The 26,226-nt window shown below is 43.9% G+C and overlaps 1 protein-coding gene across 1 annotated transcript; it reads right to left on the bottom strand.

Moving 5' to 3' along the window:
* Window positions 1-1,282: 1,282 nt before the first annotated feature.
* Window positions 1,283-25,591, bottom strand: LOC139577247 (mitogen-activated protein kinase 4-like). The gene is made up of 7 exons (XM_071404223.1): window positions 25,196-25,591; window positions 23,446-23,907; window positions 19,610-20,197; window positions 11,184-11,328; window positions 8,979-9,140; window positions 8,477-8,684; window positions 1,283-7,001 (listed from the first exon to the last, which is right to left on the bottom strand). The coding sequence occupies exons 3-7, from the start codon at window positions 20,150-20,152 to the stop codon at window positions 5,534-5,536; spliced, it is 2,526 nt and encodes an 841-aa protein (XP_071260324.1). The 5' UTR covers window positions 20,153-20,197; window positions 23,446-23,907; window positions 25,196-25,591; the 3' UTR covers window positions 1,283-5,533.
* Window positions 25,592-26,226: the final 635 nt, after the last annotated feature.

Genomic DNA, 26,226 nt, shown 5'->3' with positions numbered 1-26,226 from the left:
GGATGGAGACCGTCGTAAAAACGTGTAACGGTGCATTTATTTAGACTTTTGTATGTGCTGAAGATTTGTACCCAAATGCATGGAATAGATTTGGATTTGAGGCGTGATGTATAAATGAACAACTATGAATCTAACTTAACAAATCAGTGGAATCCCATTTAACTTTTCATCATGACTTGGGCATTTACTCTGTTATTGACACGTAGATGTACAGTGGCTATTTTTGTTGTTTTTTGTTGAATAACTTGAACTACAGGTTGCAGGAGCAGTGTCTCGCAGGTTGAAGGATTAAAAATTAAAAAATGTATTGTATTTGCTGCTACTATGGTCCAGTATCACTTAAATCACCAGCACTACGAAATGTTTAGCTTAATTCCTTACACCTACATAGGCATCAAGGAATGGTGTAATGCTATGTTGTGTGTGTACAAAATTCCCCATAGTTGTAGGCCATTACACTTTGTTCAGCAACTCATTGAATCATTTGTGTTAATTCACGTATATTCTGAGAACTACATTCAGTATCAATAACATGCATTGTCCTCCTCAAATGTCCTAACACATCAAATTATTAAAACCACTTAGAAGGAGCTCGATTACACAGTTGTCTGTTGTTTTGTTTTCTTTACACAATAGCTGCCTTTGGAACTTCCTTAGTGACTTGCATTGAGCAATAATGAACACTGGAGGACAGCAGAGCTCTGTGTACGACACACACGCACTAACAAAACATGATGGCCATTTACCATCATTGGCTGCAAAATCCATCATTCTCCACAGCTATCAATCTTATATTATACTGTCTATGTATTTATTATTACTATTAACATTATTATTATCATTATTATACAAATTATTATTACCGTTATTATTAACATTAACATTATTGACATTATTATTAACATTATTATTAACATTATTATTATTATTAACATTATTATTATTATTAACATTATTATTATTATTAACATTATTATTATTAACATTATTATTATTAACATTATTATTATTGGCATTATTATTATTAACATTATTGACATTATCATTATTAACATTATTATTATTACTATTATTAAGTTCAGAGGATTCATGCTCTTCACACCATATGTGATTATAACCTCTCTTTTTCTTTTATAATCACCCGTAGATGACTGGTTTGACTTTAGCCTCCCCGGGACCCAGATGTGCCAAAACAGGTAATAGGAGGAGATTCATCCCCAGCTCCAGCAGTGATGATATCAGCGGTCAGAAGAAAATAATAAGGAAAAAAACACCCTTCACAAAATGTTCAGTCAACTTTTATTTGTCTGTTCATCAGCTAAAGAGGAACTACAAAAGGGATAAGAGTAAATTGATTTCAGCTGTGAAAACTGCCGCTTCCACCATATGTGATACACCCTCAAGTAAAGATTGAATTTCACATTATTAAAGTCATGTAGTTAAAATCATTTGACAGTTTAATCAAGGACCAAGCCATGCAAAACTATTACATTCAGCGAGCTGGAAGCATTGAGCTGTAGGCCTATTCTGAGGCACATTCATGAACCGATTCAGACTAAAAGGGACATATTCTGTCGCAACAAGCATATTGGATCTAACTATGTACAGTAATAGTCAAAGGTTTGGACACAACTACTCAACCAAGGGTTTTTCATTATTTTTACTATTTTCTACATTATAGAATAACATTGAAAACATCAAAACTATGAAATAACACATATGGAATCATGTAGTAACCAAAAAAGTGCTAAACAAATTAAAAAATATTTTATATTATTCAAAGTAGCCACCCTTTGCCTTGATGACAGCTTTGCACACTCTTGGCATTCTCTCAACCAGCTTCACCTGGAATGCTTTTCCAACAGTTTTGAAGGAGTTCCCAAATATGCTGAGCACTTGTTGGCTGCTTTTCCTTCAGTCTGAGGTCCAACTCATCCCAAACCATCTCAATTGGGTTGAGGTTGGGTAATTGTGGAGGTCAGGTCATCTGATGCAGCACTCCATCACTCTCTTTGGTCAAATAGCCCTTATACAGCCTGGAGGTGTGTTGACTCATTGTTCTGTTGAAAAACAAATGATAGTCCCACTAAGCGCAAACCAGATGGAATGGCGTATCGCTGCAGAATGCCGTGGTAGCCATGCTGGTTAACTGTTCCTTGAGTTCTAAATAAATCACTGACAGTGTCACCAGCAAAGCACCCCCACACCATCGCACCTCCTCCTCCATGATTCATGGTGGGAACCACACATGCGGAGATCATACGGTAACCTACTCTGCATCTCACAAAGACACAGCGGTTGGAACCAAAAATCTCAAATTTGGATTCATCAAACCAAAGGACAGATTTCTACCGGTCTAATGTCCATTGCTCGTGTTTCTTGGCCCAAGCAAGTCTCTTCTTATTATTGGTGTCCTTTAGAAGTGATTTCTTTGCAGCAATTCGACCATGAAGGCCTGATTCACGCAGTCTCCTCTGAACAGTTGAAGTTGAGATGTGTCTGTTACTTGAACTCTGTGAAGCATTTATATGAGCTGCAATTTCTGAGGCTGGTAACTCTAATGAACTTATCCTCTGCAGCAGAGGTAACTCTGGGTCTTCCTTTCCTGTGGCGGTACTCATGAGAGCCAGTTTCATCATAGCGCTTGATGGTTTTTGCGACTGCACTTGAAGAAACTTTCAAAGTTCTTGAAATGTTCCGGATTGACTGACCTTTATTACTTAAAGTAATGTTGGACTGTCGTTTCTCTTTGCTTAATTGAGATGTTCTTGCCATAATATGAAATTGGTATTTTACCAAATAGGGCTATCTTCTGTATACCAACCCTATCTTGTCACAACGCAACTGATTGGCTCAAATGCATTAAGAAGGGGAAAAAATCCACAAATTAACTTTTAACTAGGCACACCTGTTAATTGAAATGCTTTCCAGGTGACTATCTCATGAAGCTGGTTGAGAGAATGCCAAGAATGTGCAAAGCTGTCATCAAGACAAAGGGTGGCTACTTTGAACAATCTCAAATTTAAAATAAATATTGATTTGTTTAACACCTTTTTGGTTACTACATGATTCCATATGTGTTATTTCATAGTTTTGATGTCCTCACTATTATTATACAATGCAGAAAATAGTAAAAATAAATAAAAACCCTGCAATGAGTAGGTGTATCCAAACCTTTGACTGGTACTGATATTATTGCTGACTGTTATTTTACCGGTAAAATATCATGGACTGGCCCAGATTGCGTCTGTCACTGCACATGAAGCCTAATTGGCCTTTAAGAACCTGGTTCCTGGCAATGTCTGTCTGATGTGCTTTTGTTATTAAAACTTCGCTCTGCTCTGAAGATAGTTTTCACCCTGCAATTCCCAGAATTGACTATGTTAGCTCACTGTGTCCCCTTTACAATGTCATGTGATATTGTGCAATGATACATTTCTCATGACTCGAGAGTATATCATTATGAAATCCAACCATTTTGAAACGGTAGCTGTCATTGAATAGTAGTAACAATGGTAAAAGCATGAGACAAGATCTACATCCCCCAATGGCAAACCCCAATTCCCTTTACAGTGCACTACTTTTGACCAGGGTCCATAGGGCTTTGGTCAAAAGTATTGCACTATATAGGAATTGGGTGCTGTTTGTTTGTTTGGGATGCAGCCTAAAGAGTTTTGAGTGCTTGATGAGTGTGTGACCTTTTTGCTGCATGTCCTTGTGCATGACTACTCCTTAGGCTTTCTGTTATCAGCTTGATATCAGCTATGCTGACTACCGTGTTGCCACTGTTCTAAGTATACCTCCCTGTGATGAGAACGTGGGTGTGCAGGTACTAGACAGATATATCTTACTGCGTTACCGTGAGAAAACTCATTTTCAGCTAAATAATAACACACACACATAAATCCCCAAAAGCTGTACTTAACCTTAAACTGTGAACAAACCATTACTGGCAATCTGGAAGATGCTTTATGAAACAGCAGTTCAATGTATACAATTGTACAAGGCATACTGTTTGAAATCACAGCAGCAGTGTTAACAGTAAAACCTCATTATATGAGTCCCAGAGACCATCTCTCTTTGACTGTTATTTAACTCGGGTCCAGGTTGTTAATGCGCGTTCCTCCATTAACACATTCCTTAGTAGAGGAAGGGGCTCTAATGCCACGGACCAGACCTAACTGTTCTTATGCTAAGATGTGTATCTATAAATACATTCAGACTCCTTATAGGAGATACTTCCCACTCAATGGAAGATATTCGTATATCATTCTTCTTAAGTATTTGCTGCAGGAAGATCTATAGCTACTCACATCCAGAAGATATCTAACCAACCTAAAGGGTTGTGTTTGAAAGAGTAATTTCAACAGAATTATAACCAAATATAGCTGGCTGCGTTGTCTTTAAGCGATTCTGCTATGCAATACCTGGAATTTCCTCTCTCCACACCTAACTGTTGATCATTTGCAGGCATTCTTGTAATGAGTACAGTTCCTGCTTTCAAGCAACATACTGTATGTAGGCTTACTACATAGGCTTACTACTTTGTGTTAGATTCTGTAAAACATACATTCATTTACAGCAGTGACCTCAATGACATACTGTATGCAGTAGCAAAACCATGGGAAGCTCATTATGTTGTTTGTAGCTAACGGATCTGGACCCTGGCTTTTCTCTCCTCAACTCCTGCTCTGATCCAAAGGACCAGCACCATTCATTTAAGTGAGAAGGGTCAGTGTCAAGGCAACTTATGAAAAGTTGCACACCGCAATGATAATGGGTAAAAAAGCTATTTTACACTGGGAGTAATCATTGGGAGTATACAGTATATAGAGCATTTCTCCATACGTTTACTATTCTGTTAGTCAGCACCTCGCTTATTACTTTGGGTGTGAGTCAACTCGTGCTTTTTACAAGGCAAGTCTTACTAAGTATACCACAGTTCTTGGAAGCAGCTCCCACAGTCTACCAGTGCTTTCTGTGGTAGCCTTAAACACAGCTCTCACAGTCTACCAGTGCTTTCTGTGGTAGCCTTAAACACAGCTCCCACAGTCTACCAGTGCTTTCTGTGGTAGCCTTAAACGCAGCTCCCACAGTCTACCAGTGCTTTCTGTGGTAGCCTTAAACGCAGCTCCCACAGTCTACCAGTGCTTTCTGTGGTAGCCTTAAATGCAGCTCCCACAGTCTACCAGTGCTTTCTGTGGTAGCCTTAAACGCAGCTCCCACAGTCTACCAGTGCTTTCTGTGGTAAACTTAAATGCAGCTCCCACAGTCTACCAGTGCTTTCTGTGGTAGACTTAAATGCAGCTCCCACAGTCTACCAGTGCTTTCTGTGGTAGCCTTAAACGCCGCTCCCACAGTCTACCAGTGCTTTCTGTGGTAGCCTTAAACGCCGCTCCCACAGTCTACCAGTGCTTTCTGTGGTAGCCTTAAACGCCGCTCCCACAGTCTACCTGTGCTTTCTGTGGTAGCCTTAAACGCCGCTCCCACAGTCTACCAGCACCCTCTGTGGTAGACTTGGACCTAGGTCCTATTAGGAGTTGGGAGTCTGAGGTAGGGGTGGCCGGTGCTCCGGGAGTCTAGGTACCCTCTTGATGTTGGCCCGTTTGGCCCCGTCCAGGCTTCCCCCCAGGTCCTCACTCTGACCACAGAGCTTCAGCGCTCGAGAGATGAACATGTCTAGGTCAAACGGGCCCCCTTGCCCCCTGGACGGAAGAGTCTGCGGGGGCTCATGAATCAACGAAGGAATGAGAGGTGACATTGGCGGAGGAGACGAGGGAGAACAGGGCAACAGGGAGGGAGGGGAATGGGACGCGGCAGGCGGGCTGAGTGTGTGGCGCTTGTCCAGTCCAGGTGACGGCTGTACGACCGGCGAACAGCTGTGAAAGAGTGGGGCAGGGAGAGAGGTGGGAAAAGGGGGCAGCGGGGGTGAGCTGGGGCAGGACAGGGGTTCCTTGGGTGGGCTGGGGCAGGACAGGAGTTCCTGGGGTGAGCTGGAGTAAGACAGGGGTCCCTGGGGTGAGCTGGGGCAGGACAGGGGTTCCTTGGGTGGGCTGGGGCAGGACAGTAGCTCCTGGGGTGAGCTGGGGCAGGACAGGAGTTCCTGGGGTGAGCTGGAGTAAGACAGGGGTCCCTGGGGTGGGCTGGGGCAGGACAGGGGTTCCTTGGGTGAGCTGGAGTAAGACAGGGGTCCCTGGGGTGAGCTGGGGCAGGACAGGGGTTCCTTGGGTGAGCTGGAGTAAGACAGGGGTTCCTGGGGTGAGCTGGGGCAGGACAGGGGTTCCTTGGGTGGGCTGGGGCAGGACAGGGGTTCCTGGGGTGAGCTGGAGTAAGACAGGGGTCCCTGGGGTGAGCTGGGGTAAGACAGGGGTTCCTGGGGTGGGCTGGGGTAAGACAGGGGTTCCTGGGGTGGGCTGGGGCTGGACAGGGGTTCCTTGGGTGGGCTGGGGCAGGACATGAGTTCCTGGGGTGGGCTGGCGGAGGACAGACGAGTCTGTGTGCTCTCTACCCAGCGAGAGATCTCCTGGAATAGGTCCCAAGGTGGCTCCTCGACAGGCAGCTCCTCCACGCTGGCCCCTCTAGGCTCAGGCCCCTCAGGCACAGGGAGCTGGCTATTCCTCTTCCAGTGAGACAGGTCCAGGATCAGCTTGGGCTCGGAGTAGTGCTGCGGCTTGCCGTCCCTCCACGCAATCTTGTCCAGATAGGAAGGGGAGCCCACTTTGTAGTCACAGGAGTGACCACAGTCCAGCTCAGCATAAGCCCCGCCCCCACAGGCCCGCACCAGAGAGGAGTGGGAGTGGTCCAGGAAGCGCTCGGCAGAGCTGCTGTGGGAATACTTGCGAGGGTCCACCTGGGCCTCCTCCAACAGAGGGTAGGAACCTGCCCTGGGATCTCTCTGGACCTCCTCCTCTTTGGAGTTGACCACCTCCGAGACCCCAGGCATGCACTGACAGCCACCCTGCTGCTCCCAGTACAGGTCTGATGACAGGCTGGTATCATACCTGCACAGTGGAAACAAAGAGCTTGTCAACAAAACATTGACGTTGCCATTTCAGTCTACTGAGGTGAAGACCATTTTGGTGTTATCTTTAAACTCTCTCTCTCTCACTCACACACACACACACATACCCAACTGGGCACAGACCCCAATTCAACATCTTTTCCACATTGGATCAACGTGTTAACCTCCACACAACGATTCCCTGGCTCTCTGTTAACCTCCACACAACGATTCCCTGGCTCTCTGTTAACCTCCACACAACGTTTCCCTGGCTCTCTGTTAACCTCCACACAGCGTTTCCCTGGCTCTCTGTTAACCTCCACACAACGATTCCCTGGCTCTCTGTTAACCTCCACACAGCGTTTCCCTGGCTCTCTGTTAACCTCCACACAGCGTTTCCCTGGCTCTCTGTTAATCTCCACACAGCGTTTCCCTGGCTCTCTGTTAATCTCCACACAGCGTTTCCCTGGCTCTCTGTTAATCTCCACACAGCGTTTCCCTGGCTCTCTGTTAACCTCCACACAGCGTTTCCCTGGCTCTCTGTTAACCTCCACACAGCGTTTCCCTGGCTCTCTGTTAAACTCCACACAGCGTTTCCCTGGCTCTCTGTTAACCTCCACACAGCGTTTCCCTGGCTCTCTGTTAACCTTCACACAGTGATTCCCTGGCTCTCTGTTAACCTCCACACAGCGTTTCCCTGGCTCTCTGTTAACCTCCACACAGCGTTTCCCTGGCTCTCTGTTAACCTTCACACAGTGATTCCCTGGCTCTCTGTTAACCTCCACACAGCATTTCCCTGGCTCTCTGTTAACCTCCACACAGCGTTTCCCTGGCTCTCTGTTAATCCCCACACAGTGATTCCCTGGCTCTCTGTTAACCTCCACACAGGATTTCCCTGGCTCTCTGTTAATCTCCACACAGCGTTTCCCTGGCTCTCCCGGAAGCCAATGAATCCAGTCGCTGCCTTTTACTAAGCTGTATTTGGACTTTTCTTTAAAATCGTCATGTGCTCATTCCCTAGGGCTCATTGTGGGGTTGCTTTCTTTTTTGATGCTTTTTGTTGATTTACATTCTAAGTGTGGTGTTTCTGTTGTGTACAGTTCAGATCATGATATCTCTTTCTCTTTACATGGTGTCACTGCGCTGTTCCCCCTCAATATGGCTGCTGCAGTGTGTGAAGTGTAACTAACACCATAGAATTCAATAGAAATGAATGGCATAGTACAATATAGACGTATCTCTGTGGTTGACACCACAGGAGGTCGACACCACAGGAGGTCGGTGGCACATTAATTGGAGAGGACGGGCTCGTGGTAATGGCTGGAGCGGAATCAGTGGAATGGAATCAAATACAACAAATACATGGTTTCCAGGTGTTTGATGCCATTCCATTTGCTCCGTTCCGTATGATGTTAATTCCTTGTCACTAGTTGACATGACAGTACAAACAGATCTGAGACCAGGCTAGACACACACCTGTCCCAGTGAGACCTAGAGGCCTGGCTGTGGCCGGGCTCCGTGACCAGGCTATCATCTAGCTCGTCCTCTATGCGGAAGGGCTGGGGTGACATGGGCTCGTCCTGGGGACACGAGTACTGTTGCAGGAAGGGATGGGACAGGGCCGCCTCTGCCGTCAGCCGGTCCATGGGGTTAAAGGTCAGAATACGCTCCAGGAAGTCTATGGCTAGTGGAGAAAGAGACGGGAACGGAGAATAGAAAAGGCTTTCAAATGATGTGTGCATCTACAGTACCTGGCTGCAAGTAAGGTCATATAGCATCAGGAAATCGATTGTTTATGAATATAAGACAATCATGAATTTAAGACAATACATTAGTTAGACATACGTCCTTGTTATTTTTAGTAACTCCAACATTTAACAGAAACTGTTGATTGTTTCAGGGAGGTATAGTATAAAGGTGCCATCTGATCTTAGTTGAAGAGTTTTTCACTGCTCTCCCTCAACCCCATCCCTCTCACCATCTGCATCTACTTCAGGTAGTAGTTCTCTGAAGGACCTCCTGACCCTCCAACCGTGGCTGACGTAGGAGGGGATGACCTGCCGGAGGTCGTGATGGTCCTCTTCCCTCAACACAGGCACCGTATACAGGATCAGCTGCATCTGCTCCAGCTCATGGGCTCCTGCGTATAGAGCAGCCAGGAGGAACCAGGCAGGAAGCCAGGAGGAACCAGGAAGTAAAGAAGCATTATGATTCTAAAACTAGAAAAGGTAATTTTCCTGAAGAAAAATTATGTGTCTTGCTTCAGCTTTTTTATGGTAGAAGTTCAGAAGTTTGAATTGTTAAAGGCTAGTGTTGAACATTTGAGGATAAGGTAGTACTATAAGTAGTGACTTTTTAAAGACGGGTATTAAGATGGTTGGAGCAGGCTACTGGGATAAGAAAGGTTTTACACCCTCGTCACTAATGAGCAGGCTACTGAGAAGGTGATAGGTTGAATTTACAGACGGACCACACACTAAATATGTGTCAACAGGTCTGGATAGAATCATGTGTTACATGACCAAATTATTATTACGACACAAAGCCTAGTGAACATCATCAAAATGGTCCAATATCCAACAAAAGCATAATGTGTTTGAGTTTGAGTTCTGATATTTGGCAAGCGTAATAAGGGGTACAGAAGTAGCTAATCCTAGGAAAATGAGACTTATTTGTCCTGATGGTGGCACTGTAGTGTTATAGGGCTTGAACCCACCATGGCTGCTTGCAGCTATATTTGTATGGTACACTATCCCTTATATACAGTTAATTCAGAAAGTATTCAGACCCCTTCCCTTTTTCCACATTTTGTTACGTTACAGCCTCATTCTAAAATTGATTAAATAAAACCTATTATCTTTGTCCTGACTGCCAAGCGTCACGTCTGGAGGAAACCTGGCACCATCCCTACGGTGAAGCATGGTGGTGGCAGCATCATGCTGTGGGGATGTTTTTCACGGCAGGGACTGGGAGACTAGTCAGGATAAAGGGAAAGATGAACAGAGCAAAGTACAGAGAGATCCTTGATGAAAACCTGCTCCAGAGCGAAGGTTCACCTTCGAACAGAACAACGACCCTAAGCACACAGCCAAGACAACGCAGGAGCGGCTTCGGGACAAGTCTCTGCATGTTTTTGAGTAGCCCAGCCAGAACCCGGACTTGAACCCGTTCGAACATCTCTGGAGAGACCTGAAAATAGCTGTGCAGCGACGCTTCCCATCTAACCTGACAGAGCTTGAGAGGATCTGCAGAGAAGAATGGGAGAAACTCCCCATAAACAGGTGTGCCAAGCTTGTAGCATCATACCGAAGAAGAGGCTGTATTCACTGCCAAAGGTGCTTCAACAAAGTACTGAGTAAGGGGTCTGAATACTTATGTAAATGTAATATTTCAGTTTTTTATTTTAATACATTTGTAAACATAAAAATCTGTTTTTGCTTTGTCATTATGAGGTATTGTGTGTAGATTTATTATTATTTTTATTTTTTTATTTAACCTTTATTTAACTACGCAAGTCAGTTAAGAACAAAGTCTTATCTACAATGACGGCCTACCCCGGCCAAAACCCCAGCCAAACCCTAACCACACTGGGCTAGGGTTTGTGTGCCGTCCTATGGGACTCCCAATCACGGCCGGAATCAAACTAGGGTCTGTAGTGACGCGTCCAGCACTGACATGCAGTGCCTTAGACCGCTGCACCACTCGGGAGCCTTGATGAAGGGAAAAAATTATTTTATACATTTTAGAATAAAGCTGTAACTTAACAAAATGTGGGAAAATCAAGGTGTCTGAATACTTTCCGAATGCACTGTAGTGCACTGTATATGGGCTCTGGTCAAATGTAGTGCACAATATAGGGAATAGGGTGCCATTTGGGATACAGCCCATATCCTGGATCATTTAGCTTTATTAACAATTAGGCGTACACTTATTGATCAGTGATTGGATAGAGAACAGACAGACAGGCAAATGGCAATTTCTGTATTATGCAAAAAAAAGTTTAAGAAAGTAGACTTTCTCTTCACTACATCAAAAAGATCCTAGTTTGACAAAAAGACTGTACTGCCCAACAGCATAAAAACAAATGGGTAATACCCTCAGTTTATCCAAATCATGAATCATTCAATCCATATGTCTCATATCATATTCATATCCACACCTCTCCACCTCAACAGACTCCTACCTGCAAAGAGCATGCGGCCTGTTAGCATCTCTGCCAGGATGCAGCCAGCTGCCCACATATCAATGGCCTTGGTGTAGTTGTTGGGTGAGAGCAACAGGCGTGGAGACCGGTACCATTTAGTCACCAAGCCTTCTGACAGGTAGCCCTGGCCAATGCACACAGACAACAACACACACAGGGTAAGCATGACAAGGAAATTAACACCGATGTACATTTTCCTGGCTCATTTGCTAAAGTGTCTTGATGGCTTTTGTACAGCTTTCCCCCAACTCTTCACACTCACCCATTACAGGTACACTCTTAGAAAGAAAGGTGCTAAGTAGAACCATACAGGGTTCTTTGGCTTGTCCCCTTAGGGTAACCCTTTTTGGTGCTGGGTAGAAACCTTTGCAGAGGGTTCTATCTAGAACCCTCTGCAAATGGTTCTTGTAAGAACCCTCTGTGTTTGGTTTTTATAAGGTTCTTCCTTGAATTGTCTATGAAGGGTTCAACTGAGAACCCTTTTATCTTCGGAGGGTTCTTCCTAGAACCCACAAAGAACAGGTAGAAGCCACGAGCCTTGTTAGCCTTTAAAATTGTATTATTTATGACAATACATTACATATATGGCCATTATTTGAGGGCCTAGTTATACCCTAACACATTGGTCTGAGGAATCTCCTGGTTTACAGGCCACAATAGGCCTGCAAGTCACATTATGCTGGCTTGCAAAGTTAATTGTAATTTCTATTGAAATTCAGCCAGAGTTAGGATATCCAACACTGGAATTGGTAATCACCCACAACTTGCATTCAGAATGACTGCCAGGGTTGGGAAGATTGAGAATTTAGACTACCTCAATCATCTAAACTGGAACAACCATCTCAGAAGCGGGTGCAATAAATGCAATTACTAACAGATTGGATTAGTTTCTTTGTGTAGCATAAAATTAACCAACCAATCAATATACATGCAAAGACACAGATATTACAGTAAAACAAACAATTCTGAAAATCTCCCTGCAATAGAGCATGCTGGGAAATATATGGTTCTATGTAGGACCCTTCTTGCCTTCCAAAGAATCATTTAAAAAATGGTTCTTAGGATGTTAAAGGTTCTAGGTAGAACCCTTTGACTTACAAAAAACCCTTGTCTTCCAAAAAGGGTTCTTCTGATCAAAACAGTTCTTGGTAGAACCCTATCCCTCTGCAAAGAACCCTTTTGGGAACCCTTTTTTCTAAGAGTGTATAGAAGACAGTATTCTTTTTCAAGTCATCTACAGTGGATCTAGAAATAGTATGGTGGAAGAGAAGGTCAGAGAAAAAGCCTTTTCTGTCATCATTTATTATCCAATTACTGTTTCTTCCTCCTTTGATGTGGTCCTCTAACGCTGTTCTGCCTAGCGCCACACTGGTTATCTCGTTAGAGCAGCTCCCTTTTTAATGTATAACACACATTACACACACACACACCTAACAAGAGACAGCGAGAGATTATGAAAACACAGCCACTGGTTTGTAACAATACATTCACAGCGAGCGACCTCTGCAGGCTCTTGAATTTAATGCATTTAATGCATGTCACAACCTGCACAACCCCAGTGCAAGGCAAGCATTTCCTGTCCTCTCTGTCCCTCCCCTCCACTCTCTGCCAATGGATGACGGACGGAGCACTGTTAAATGGGAGGCCTACTGTTCAATGGATGACGGAGCACTGCTCAATGAATGACGGAGGACTGTTCAATGAATGACGGAGGACTGTTCAATGAATGACGGAGGACTGTTCAATGAATGACGGAGGACTGCTCAATGACGGAGGACGGAGGACTGTTCAATGAATGACGTAGCACTGCTCAATGAATGACTGAGGACTGTTCAATGAATGAATGACGGAGGACTGTTCAATGAATGACGGAGGACTGTTCAATGTTTGATGAGAAGCAGCTAAAACAGCCTTAAAACATCCCTACATCCCCCACTGTCCTTCATTTCACCCTTCTCACCCTCCCTCCCTCCTTCCTTCTCTCTTTTCTCACCGCTCCCTCCCTCCCTCCTTCCTTCTCTCCTTTCTCACCGCTCCCTCCTTCCCTCCTTCCTTCTCTCCTTTCTCACCGCCTCCCCCTCTCCCCAACTGTACTTCATTTCACCCCTCCCTCCCACCTTCCCACCCACCCTCCTTCCTTCCCTCTCTCCTTTCTCACCGCCTCCCCTTCTCCCTGACTCTCCAGGTGATTAATAATTTGTGGAGTTTGACAGGGTCGGCTCAGCAGGTAGAGAGATTCAGATGGGCCTCCTCTGATTAAGCAATCTGTCAAATCTCTGCTTATCATCCAAAAGCACAGTTTAGTCAGTCACTGATGATTCCAAAGGCTGAGTCAGATTTACAATGATAGCTTTATGGCTGTGTCCTTAATGGCAACGTGTTCCCTTTATAGTGCACTACTTTTGACAAGGGCTCATAGGGTTCTGGTTAGAAATAGAGCACTTATGAGGAGAATACGATACCATTTGGGACGTATCCGATATCTATATTTTTTTTATTGAGTCTTTTGACAGTAAGGAGGCGTTATTTAGGTTAGCACTTCAGTCAAAGCTTCTGTCATAACGCCAACACTTGCAAAAGAAAGGAGGGCTGATGACAACAGATGTAATGCTTATTCCCAACCCTCTGCCACAGACTGACAGGCTTACTTACAGTCGTGAGACAAGCCCACAAGTGACTTCAAGCGATATGAGCAGTTAAAATGGATGTGTCACCTGTCAAATAACTCTAGATTTGAGGCTGATGCCAAATTCCTGTCATCGTTGTGTCTGCAAGTTAATTTTTTAGATGAAACATTCTCTTGATCGTGGCACTATCAAGTATCCTCTCCTACTCCACCTCACTGCTTGCAATTTACCAAGACAAGAACTATCCCAGCTTGAAGCATTGGCCTGCCAGCCTCCCTCTAAGTAAGCCCCCTGCAAGGCTGGCATGGCATGTGGAGCACCAGAGCTTTCTGGTAGACTTTTTATTTTTTACATTTTACCTTTATTTAACTAGGCAAGTCAGTTAAGAACAAATTCTTATTTACAATGACGGCCTACCCCGGTCAAACGCTGGGCCAATTGTGCGCCGCCCTATGGGACTCCCAATCACGTCCGGTTGTGATACAGCCTGGATTCAAACAAGGGTGTCTGTCGTGACACCTCTAGCACTGAGATGCAGTGCCTTAGACCGACTGCGCCACTCGGGAGCCCTATAGACTCTATAAATGTGTCTGAAATGGCATCAAATTCCATATATATAGGGCACTACTTTTGACCAGCCATATAAGCTCTAGTCAAAAGTAGTGCTCTAGGAAATAGTGGTGCAGCTATAAAGGGAATCGGGTTCCATTTTGAATACACTCTGTATTTCTCTCCTCTCTGAATCAACACAGGACTGTTAGAGGAGTTCACTACTAAACATTCAGTACAGTAGCTAGGTACACACTCTGTCTGGACTGAGGAGTAGCTGTGTGAATAGACGTTGTTCGGTCATGAGGGAGAGAGGACACACTGAATGTAAGAGGGAGAGAAACTAACAGGCAATTTCCTGGTTCTTAAAAGGAATCGCCCCGGGTCATTTTTTTTACGCTGATGTCCATCTTGAAAGTGCATAAAACCTGACGTGGGCTTTAAAGTCTGAAGTAAAACTCAACTCCCACCAACCTGTCTCTGACACATGACACCCTGAGGTCATACACACATACTCTGATGATAAGTGTGGGTCCGGGAGGCCGGGGCCAGAGGAGGCCAGAGGAGGCCAGACACAGAATGCTCTGTAGATGGCCTGTCTCACACTCCACTGCATAAGAGCAGCATAGAAGCTTTTTTGTTTGATTTCACCATCCCCAGAACACAGCATTGCCCATTGTTATTCTGGCAACACTCTTAGCCAGTCTGTTATTCCTGTCCTGCTCACAGCCTGATCCATCTCTTTCCCTGTCTGCACCCTGCTGCCCCGTGCTCAGATCTCTTGGCCTGGGCCCGGCCAGGACAAAGCTCCCCTTCACTGGGCCCTTCACTGACCTGCTGGTGTAACACACTGTGTTCCACCACAACAATAAAGCAGCACAGCAGAGAAGTCGACTGTCAGATGAATCTCTCAGAGCCTAATCCACAAAAAGAAAAAACGGGCAGGGTAATGGTTCAACTTGGGGCAGCATGTAGCCTAGTGGTTAGAGCGTTGGGCCAGCATCTCGGGGCAGCAGGTAGCCTAGTGGTTAGAGCGTTGGACCAGCAACACGGGGCAGCAGGTAGCCTAGAGGTTAGAGCGTTGGGCCAGCATCTGAAAGGTCACTAGTTCCAATCCCCCAGTCAACAAGGTCAAAAATCTGTTGATATGCCCTTGAGAAAGGCACTTAACCCTAATTGCTCCAGGGTTGCCGTTGATAATGGCTGACCCTAGCAGTGACCCCACTCTAAGAGGGCGTCTCAGGGGGAGTTGGGATATGCACCAAAAAAAAAATCACACATTTGTATAATACACACCTGTACGTGTGTGAAATAAGACAAATATAAGCACCCATCAATTATTAAATTATTAATTTGTAACTTTAACAGGACATGTTTGGACAAGGTTATGAAAGCTCTGCTGTAGTACTAGCTATAGATGGATGCTAATGCAGTCATATAGGGGAGAAAATCATCTGTCTACAGGAGCCAAATGACTTGGTTCAAGGACATGTTCATACATGCACCACGACCACAAAAAAAAACAGGCTCAAAGAATGTTGTAGCGTTTGGAAATGAAGTACATTTGTTGTGAAACGTAAAGACAATGCTAATTTTCCAGCCACCAACGGTGGTTTCTGGTTCTGAGTTGTGTGCCACAACTGCAAATACAAACAAATGGAGCAATGAAACCTTTTAGTTTGATTTATAAAAGCAGTCTATGAAGTGGAATGAAAAAGGAAAGCACCGGCTCAACTCCAGCAGCACTGGCTATAACAGACCTGACAGTGAATACAAATATTTTCTAGATACAGTATTTTGCCATCAGAGCCTGGCTTTGTCACTCATACACAAGCCCCGCAGTAATTATTATAATTTTTAATGAAAGGACACTGCACTAGTCCTTAAAGCAGTCTTACAATAGACAGGCTGGGAACTCCCATCTTAATACAGATAACATCCTCCTCTCAGTGCAGACATCCTGCTGTCTTAAATCAGCCGGTGGTATCCTCATCTTTTATATCTCCACTTACATGTAGGGCCAGGAGCTGGTCTAAAAATGGCGCCGGAAGAAATGGCAGCAGTTTTATGGGCGCCGAACCAATTTTGCTATTATGTGTTTATTTTCGCGTTATTTGTAACTTATTTTGTACATAATGTTTCTGCCACCGTATCTTATGGCAAAAAAGAGCTTCTGGATATCAGGACAGCGATCACTCACTTCGGATTAGACAAAAAAAAAATTCAACAAGCAGGACGCACAGGATGTACTTCAGACACCTGACAAGGCCAACATCCCAGTTATTGGCAAGAGAAAGAGACGCAGGTACAGAGGACACAGAGCGTGGTGCCTCGTGAGGATCCGCAGAAGTGGGAAAGCTGTCATTAACGTCAATATTACTTGCCAACATGCAATCATTGAACAATAAATTAGACGAGGTACGATCACGAATATCCTACCAACGGGACGTCAGAAACTGTAACATCTTATGATTCACGGAATCGTGGCTGAATGATGACATGGATATTCAGCTAGCGGGATATACGCTTCACCGGCAAGACAGAACAGCACACTCCAGTAAGACGAGGGGGGGGGGGGGTCTGTGCATATTTGTAAACAACAGCTGGTGCTCGTAAACTAAGGAAGTTTCTAGATTTTGCTCGCCTGAAGTAGAGTATCTTATAATAAACTGTAGGCCACACTATTTGCCAAGAGAGTTTTCATCCAGGCTTTTCGTAGCTGTTTATTTACCACCACAGACAGATGCTGGCACTAAAACTGCACTCAGTCAGCTGTATAAGGAAATAGGCAAACAGGAAACCACTCACCAAAAGGCGGCGCTCCTAGTGGCCGGGGATTTTAATGCAGGGAAATTTAAATCAGTTTTACCTCAGTTTTACCTCATGTTAAATGAGCAAACAGAGGGAAAGAAATTCTAGATCACCTGTACTCCACACACAGAGACGCATACAAAGCTCTCCCTCGCCCTCCATTTGGTAAATATGACCACAATTCTATCCTCCTGATGCCTGCTCACAAGCAAAAATTAAAGTAGGAAGCACCAGTGACTCGGTCTATAAAAAAGTGATGCTAAACTACAGGATTGTTTTGCTAGTACAGACTGAAACATGTTCCGGGATTCTTCGAATGGCATTGAGGAGTATACCACATCAGTCACTGGCTTTATCAATAAGTGCATTGAGGACATCGTCCCCACAGTGATTGTACGTACATTCCCCAACCAGAAGCCATGGATTACAGGCAACATTCGCACTGAGCTAAAGGGTAGAGCTGCCTCTTTCAAGGTGCGGGACTCTAACCGCGAGCTGCTCAGTGACACGAGCCTCCCATACGAGCTAAATCCCTTCTATGCTCGCTTCGAGGCAAGCAACACTGAGGCATACATGAGAGCATCAGCTATTCCAGACGACTGTGTGATCACGCTCTCCGTAGCCGACGTGAGTAAGACCTTTAAACAGATCAACATTCACAAGGCCACGGGGCCAGACGTATTACCAGGATGTGTGCTCCAGGCATGTGCTGACCAACTGGCAGGTGTCTTCACTGACATTTTCAACATGTCCCTGATTGAGTCTGTAATACCAAACATGTTTCAAGCAGACCACCATAGTCCCTGTGCCCAAGAACACTAAGACAGCCTGCCTAAATGACTACAGACCCGTAGCACTCACGTCCGTAGCCATGAAGTGCTTTGAAAGGTTGGTAATGGCTCACATCAACACCATTATCCCAGAAACCTGAGACCCACTCCAATTTGCATTCCGCCCAAACAGATCCACAGAGGATGCCATCTCTATTGGACTCCACACTCCCCTTTCCTACCTGAACAAAAGGAACACCAATGTGAGAATACTATTCATTGACTACAGCTCAGTGTTCAACACCATAGTACCCTCAAAGCTCATCACTAAGCTAAGGATCCTGGGACTAAACACCTCCCTCTGCAACTGGATCCTGGACTTCCTGACAGGCCGCCCCCAGGTGGTGAGGGTAGATAGCAACACATCCGCCACGCTGATTCTCAACACTGGAGCCCCTCAGGGATGCGTGCTCAGTCCCCTCTTGTACTCCCTGTTCACCCGCGACTGCGTGGCCAGGCACAACTCCAACACCATCATTAAGTTTGCAGACGAGACAGCCTATAGGGAGGAGGTCAGAGACCTGGCCGGGTGGTGCCAGAATAACAACCTATCCCTCAACGTAATCAAGACTAAGGAGCTGATTGTGGACTACAGGAAAAGGAGGACCGAGCACGTGCCCATTCTCATTGACGGGGCTCTAGTGGAGCAGGTTCAGAGCGTCAAGTTCCTCGGTGTCCACATCACCAACAAACTGTCATGGTCAAAACACACCAAGACAGTCGTGAAAAGGGCACGACAAAGCCTATTCCCCCTCAGGAAACGAAAAAGATTTGGCATGGGTCCTCAGATCCTCAAAAGGTTCTACAGCTGCAACATCGAGAGCATCCTGACTGGTTGCATCACTGCCTGGTACAGCAACTGCTCGGGCCCCGACCGTAAGGCACTACAGAGAGTGGTGCGTACGGCCCAGTACATCACTGGGGCCAAGCTGCCTGCCATCCAGGACCTCTACACCAGGCGGTGTCAGAGGAAGGCCCTAAAAATGGTCAATTACCCCAGCCACCCCAGTCATAGACTGTTCTCTCTACTACCATATGGCAAGCGGTACCGGAGCGCCAAGTCTAGGACTAAAAAGGCTTCTCAACAGTTTTTACCCCCAAGCCGTAAGACTCCTGAACAAGTAATCAAATGGCTACCCGGACTATTTGCATTGTCCCACCCCCAACCCCTCTTTTACGCTGCTGCTACTCTCTGTTTATCATATACGCATAGTCACTTTAACCATATCTACATGTACATACTACCTCAATTAGTCCGACTAACCGGTGCCTGTATATAGCCTCGCTACTGTATATAACCTCGCTACTGTTATTTTTCACTGTCTTTTTACTGTTGTTTTTATTTCTTTACTTATCCATTGTTCACCTAATACCTAGGTAACTCCTGGGCCCTGATTCATGAAGCGTCTTGGAGTAGGAGTGCTGGACTAGGAACAGTTTTGCCTTTCAGATAATAATGGATCAAAAGACCTGGACAGGGGGGAACCTGATCCTACATCAGCCCTAGTCTGAGAGGCTTTATGAAGCTTTATGAATACAGACCCCGAGCTAGCTATTCTCTTCTAATGGCAGCCTACTGTAGTCTCACCTTATGGGAGTAGTGTGGGTCAACGATTCGAGCCAGGCCAAAGTCTCCGATCTTGAGCAGTAGCTGGTCTGTGTTGAGGAACACGTTGGCTGGTTTGAGGTCGCGGTGCAGCACGTTGGCTGAGTGGATGAACTTGAGGCCTCGTAGTAGCTGGTAGAAGAGCAAAATGGCATGCCCACCAGGAAGTGGTCCCTGCTCTAGCAGCTGAGCTAGGTCCGTCTCCATGCACTCCTGGACGATGTACAGGGCACTCAGCTGGGCCGGGTCGCGAGGCAGCGGGTGGCCGTAAGGGCCCAGAACCTCGTGCACACGCACCACGTTCTCATGCTGCAGGCGCCGTGTGATCTTGACCTCCCGCAGGGCGTGCTTCACGCTGACCGCGTCACGCATCACCAGCTTCTTCACAGCCACCCGCTGGCCGCTGCGCTTGTCCACAGCGGACAGAACCAGACCAGTGGCCCCGCTGCCCAGAGGCCGGGGGTCTATGAAGTGTCCCCCCAGGTCAAAGCCGTGGAGGAACAGTGGGGAGTCCTGTTTTGCCATGGCTCAGCTGACTACTGGTGTCCACTGGTTATTGCATGATGAGGTCTAGAAATCAGAAAGGATCATTCATGATTTGATAACAAAGCAAATAAAATGACTGGAATCAAACATACACATACTGTAGGTATAATAATCCCATCTGTAAAATGGTAATTACTTTATATTGAAATGTATTTTGTAATAGCATAGATAATAGATCAATATACATGTTGTATTCTATGTTCTATTATTATCTATATTATTATTATCTACATTATTATTATCTATTTTATTATTATCTATATTATTATTATCTATATTATGAATATCTGTCACGTTCCTGACCTGTTTTCCTTGTGTTTGTATTTGTTTAGTTGGTCAGGGCGTGAGTTGGGGTGGGCATTCTATGTTATGTGTTTCTATGTTTAGGTTCATTGTCTATTGGCCTGATATGGTTCTCAATCAGGGACAGGTGTTTTACGTTTCCTCTGATTGAGAACCATATTAAGGTAGGCTGTTCTCACTGTTTGTTTGTGGGTGATTGTCTTCCGTGTCTGTTTATGTACCACACGGGACTGTTTCGTTTGTTGAGTCTGTTCCTGTTCGTGCGTTCTTCGTGTTATATTGTAAGTTCACATGTTCAGGTCTGTCTACGTCGTTTTGTTGTTTTGTAGTTATTCAAGTGTATTTCGTGTCAGTGTTCGTCTTGTTAATAAATCAACATGTATTCATCACCCGCTGCATTTTGGTCCGATCCCTACTCCTCCTCTTCAGACGAAGAGGAGGAGAGCAACCGTTAAAATATCTATATTATTACTAACTATTTTATTATTATCTATATTATTATTATCTATATTATTATTATCTATAGTATTACTATTATCTATATTATTATAATCTTTATTATTACTATCTATATTATTATTATCTATAGTATTATCTATATTATTACTATTATCTATATTATTACTATCTATATTATTATTATCTATAGTATTACTATTATCTATATTATTACTATTATCTATATTATTATAATCTTTATTATTACTATCTATATTATTATTATCACTGCATTGTTGGAAAGAGATCCCAAGGTAAACTATTTACTGTATTGTTATACACCTGTTGTATCCTGTACTGTTATACACCTGTTATATCCTGTACTGTTATACACCTGTTATATCCTGTACTGTTATACACCTGTTGTATCCTGTACTGTTATACACCTGTTATATCCTGTACTGTTATACACCTGTTATATCCTGTATTGTTATACACCTGTTATATCCTGTACTGTTATACACCTGTTGTATCCTGTACTGTTATACACCTGTTATATCCTGTACTGTTATACACCTGTTATATCCTGTACTGTTATACACCTGTTGTATCCTGTACTGTTATACACCTGTTGTATCCTGTACTGTTATACACCTGTTGTATCCTGTACTGTTAAACACCTGTTGTATCCTGTACTGTTATACACCTGTTGTACCCTGTACTGTTATACACCTGTTGTATCCTGTACTGTTATACACCTGTTGTATCCTGTACTGTTATACACCTGTTGTATCCTGTACTGTTATACACCTGTTGTATCCTGTACTGTTATACACCTGTTGTACCCTGTACTGTTATACACCTGTTGTATCCTGTATTGTTATACACCTGTTGTATCCTGTACTGTTATACACCTGTTGTATCCTGTACTGTTATACACCTGTTGTATCCTGTACTGTTATACACCTGTTGTATCCTGTACTGTTATACACCTGTTGTATCCTGTACTGTTGTATCCTGTACTGATATACACCTGTTGTATCCTGTACTGTTATACACCTGTTGTATCCTGTACTGTTATACACCTGTTGTATCCTGTACTGTTATACACCTGTTGTATCCTGTACTGTTATACACCTGTTGTATCCTGTACTGTTATACACCTGTTGTACCCTGTACTGTTATACACCTGTTGTATCCTGTACTGTTATACACCTGTTGTATCCTGTACTGTTATACACCTGTTGTATCCTGTACTGTTATACACCTGTTGTATCCTGTACTGTTATACACCTGTTGTACCCTGTACTGTTATACACCTGTTGTATCCTGTATTGTTATACACCTGTTGTATCCTGTACTGTTATACACCTGTTGTATCCTGTACTGTTATACACCTGTTGTATCCTGTACTGTTATACACCTGTTGTATCCTGTACTGTTATACACCTGTTGTATCCTGTACTGTTATACACCTGTTGTATCCTGTACTGTTATACACCTGTTGTATCCTGTACTGTTATACACCTGTTGTATCCTGTACTGTTATACACCTGTTGTATCCTGTACTGTTATACACCTGTTGTACCCTGTACTGTTATACACCTGTTGTATCCTGTACTGTTATACACCTGTTGTATCCTGTACTGTTATACACCTGTTGTATCCTGTACTGTTATACACCTGTTATATCCTGTACTGTTATACACCTGTTGTATCCTGTACTGTTATACACCTGTTGTATCCTGTACTGTTATACACCTGTTGTATCCTGTACTGTTATACACCTGTTGTATCCTGTACTGTTATACACCTGTTGTATCCTGTACTGTTATACACCTGTTGTATCCTGTACTGTTATACACCTGTTGTATCCTGTACTGTTATACACCTGTTATATCCTGTACTGTTATACACCTGTTATATCCTGTACTGTTATACACCTGTTGTATCCTGTACTGTTATACACCTGTTGTATCCTGTACTGTTATACACCTGTTGTATCCTGTACTGTTATACACCTGTTGTATCCTGTACTGTTATACACCTGTTGTATCCTGTACTGTTATACACCTGTTGTATCCTGTACTGTTATACACCTGTTGTATCCTGTACTGTTATACACCTGTTGTATCCTGTACTGTTATACACCTGTTGTATCCTGTACTGTTATACACCTGTTGTATCCTGTACTGTTATACACCTGTTATATCCTGTACTGTTATACACCTGTTGTATCCTGTACTGTTATACACCTGTTGTATCCTGTACTGTTTTACACCTGTTGTATCCTGTACTGTTTTACACCTGTTGTATCCTGTACTGTTATACACCTGTTATATCCTGTACTGTTATACACCTGTTATATCCTGTACTGTTATACACCTGTTATATCCTGTGCATGTGGCGAAACTTGAATATGCATGGGATTTGATTGCAATTACGCTTTCCTGGAATGAGCTCCATAGAATGTTGAGTGTATCACTCTTGAACGAAGTGTAAATAAATAGGTATACAGTGGCTCCATCTACCTCATATCAGAGACAGTAGAGCAAGTCAGGAGACAACTCCACACCCTGGTGCAGGGCAAGTGTTGTCATAGCAACACCCCACCATCTGTGCCTGCTACAGATAGATGCACTGGATGGCAGAGGCAGACATTCACCACTGGTCTCTGATCCTAGCGGAGCGATCCCAGCTCAACTCCCGCTGGTGAAATTAGTTGAGAGTTACATCCACAGAGATTGTAGAGGATCCTGCGCTTCCCATAGCAGTCTGTCAGTCAGTTGGCCGGCCGCCCATTCAGTCCCTCCCTGGTCGATGTTCCCAGACCTCCCACTCAGTCTCGGTTTTGTGGCATTGAGTTAACGAGTGTCCGTGTAATCCCTCAGTAATCTAGCTGCCGGCCGCCTTGTGCCTGTGGAGCCGTAGCGTGACACCGGCTCCCTCTGGACTGGACACAGCTATTGGACACCATCACATACCTGCTTCTTCTGTAACGGAGGGCCGAGATGAAGCAAGTTACACATTAAATGTAAAAAAGATCTTATGTGTCACATTTCAATATGAACTAGTGATAAAATGTTGCCTCCCATTCACACTGCTATTACTTGGTGTCATTTGATTCCTACCTGTGGATCTATAATGTAATAGCTGCAAGGAACAGAAAGAGCAAATGCTGCATAGCCTAGTGGAAGAATAATCTAGACATCACCACAAAGCCTATTTTTAATATAAATATTTTGTACATTCAAATTAATTAATAGCTAGATGTGATATACTGATAACTAGGACTATAAGGTAACTACTGGGGTACAATATGACATAGGCCAAACAGTTGCTATTGTTTTAAATCAGTTGATATTTGAGGCCAGGATATTTATGAAATGAACGTGCTCCAATTGGACATTTAAATAGCTACTCAGTTCCAACCTGGTAAATGTGCTCAAGAATGCTGCTATGTCAAAGCCTACTATCACAAATGTAAGCTTTAGTCTTTTACCACATAATAATAGTGATCTTTCAGTAAAATACACAATTAATATGCTCTTGTTCTATGCAAGTTTTATGCTCTATGTTCTTTGTTGTTCTATGCTATTTTCACTCTATCTATGGAAACGAGGATATAGACACGGGATATACTGGAAGATATGGGGGGTATTGGCTAACTTTATAAATGACGTATAGGGCAGGCTAATGGATATGACGCCTGCGGTGCACGCTGTCCTCTATTGCATAGTTCTGGCGTTATGTAACGCAATCCCTAAAAAACATAGTTGATTAAGGCATTCGAATCTGTATTAGCCAGTTGTAAAATAGCCTGTAGCTCCATAAGCAGTAGAAGCAGTTGTTAGTGTGAAAGAAACAGTAGTTTCTGAGAGAAAATGTTGTTATTCCATGTTCTTTTTAAAAATTATTATTATTATCCCTATTATAATATTAGGGTCCATTAAAACAATGCATACATTTTCTCAGTGATAGTCGAGGCTACTGTAGTACAATGCACCCGTCTGCGTCTGCCTTTGTGTGTGGTTGTGGCTACATTGTAACGCCCCTATCGCAACAAAAACATTCAAAACCCCTAAAGATTAAAAAAAAGAAAAAGAAGACGCCGTAAAACTAAGTGTTTTCCCAAATGTACTAGTCATGAAAACAGCTGATGAACATGAGCCAGTGAGTAGCCTATTGCTCAGCAAGTGTAGCGTTATCTTTACATCTATCGGCCCATCCATTGAATAACTACAAAGGCACAAGATATCACAACACAGCGAGAGCACTTACCATAATAATATATGCCGCCGGGAACATCGCAGCCTGTCACGAAAAAATAATGCGTGTTTTTGGCAGTCTATTTGACTGTCAAAAATAAAGTAAAGCATAACATATTTGTTTCATTTTTGTTAATGAATCAGCCGGCGGGACTGTACCAGTATCCGTGATTGTGGTTATATTAGCCTACCTAGCAATCCGCTGCTGCGTAAATAATGTATTTAGAGGAATAGGCTAGGCTTTCCGATCTGTTCCAGTAGTCTACGCAGCCAGTAAGCACAGACTGACAAAAGCTGCACCATGAATGATTGAGTGTTCCTCTTATTCTTTCGGTAAGCCGGCCTATAGGTTACTTCCCACACCGAGCGTTGTATTACCTCTTATAAATAAAAAAAATCCACCACCGCACCCCCCCAACCCCCCAACGATGTGACGTCACGCTGGCAGCCATCAATCAAAGTGTCTGACACCTGCTGAAGCCTGAAGTGCCATATGGGTCAAGGAGAAACCCCCCTGCTCTTCTCTCATAGCCTCTATATATATATTTTAAAAAATATATATTTAGGGAATAGTTTATTTTTGCACTCTATTTAATGGTGTTTGTGTCCTTAGTCATTTCTCAACAGCTAATGGGGATCCTAATAAAATACAAACAAATACTGCCACTCACTTTTATCCTATGTTCTCACTTAGAGATTCCTTAAGTCAATCATTCAGTTATACCAGAAAGAGTACCAGCTCAGAACATAGCTGGTTAACTTTTGGGGGGGCTCCCTAGTGGCGCAGCGGTCTAAGGCACTTCATCTCAGTGCTAGAGGCGTCATTACAAACCCTGGTTTGATTCCAGGCTATATCACAACCCGCCGTGATTGGGAGTCCCATAGGGCGGCGCACAATTGGCCCAGTGTCGTCCGGGTTAGGGTTTGGTCAGGGTCGGCCGTCATTGTAAATAATATTTTTTTCTATACTGACTTGCCTAGTTAAATAAAGTTTTTTTTTGTAAGTATTTTGTGAGGTGAGCGACCTGGGTGATGTACTGGTCG

This window comes from Salvelinus alpinus, chromosome 5 (assembly GCF_045679555.1).
Source record: "Salvelinus alpinus chromosome 5, SLU_Salpinus.1, whole genome shotgun sequence".
Taxonomy (NCBI): Eukaryota; Metazoa; Chordata; class Actinopteri; order Salmoniformes; family Salmonidae; genus Salvelinus; species Salvelinus alpinus.
Note: the sequence above shows the minus strand (reverse complement) of the source record. Positions and strands in the feature narration are given on the sequence as shown.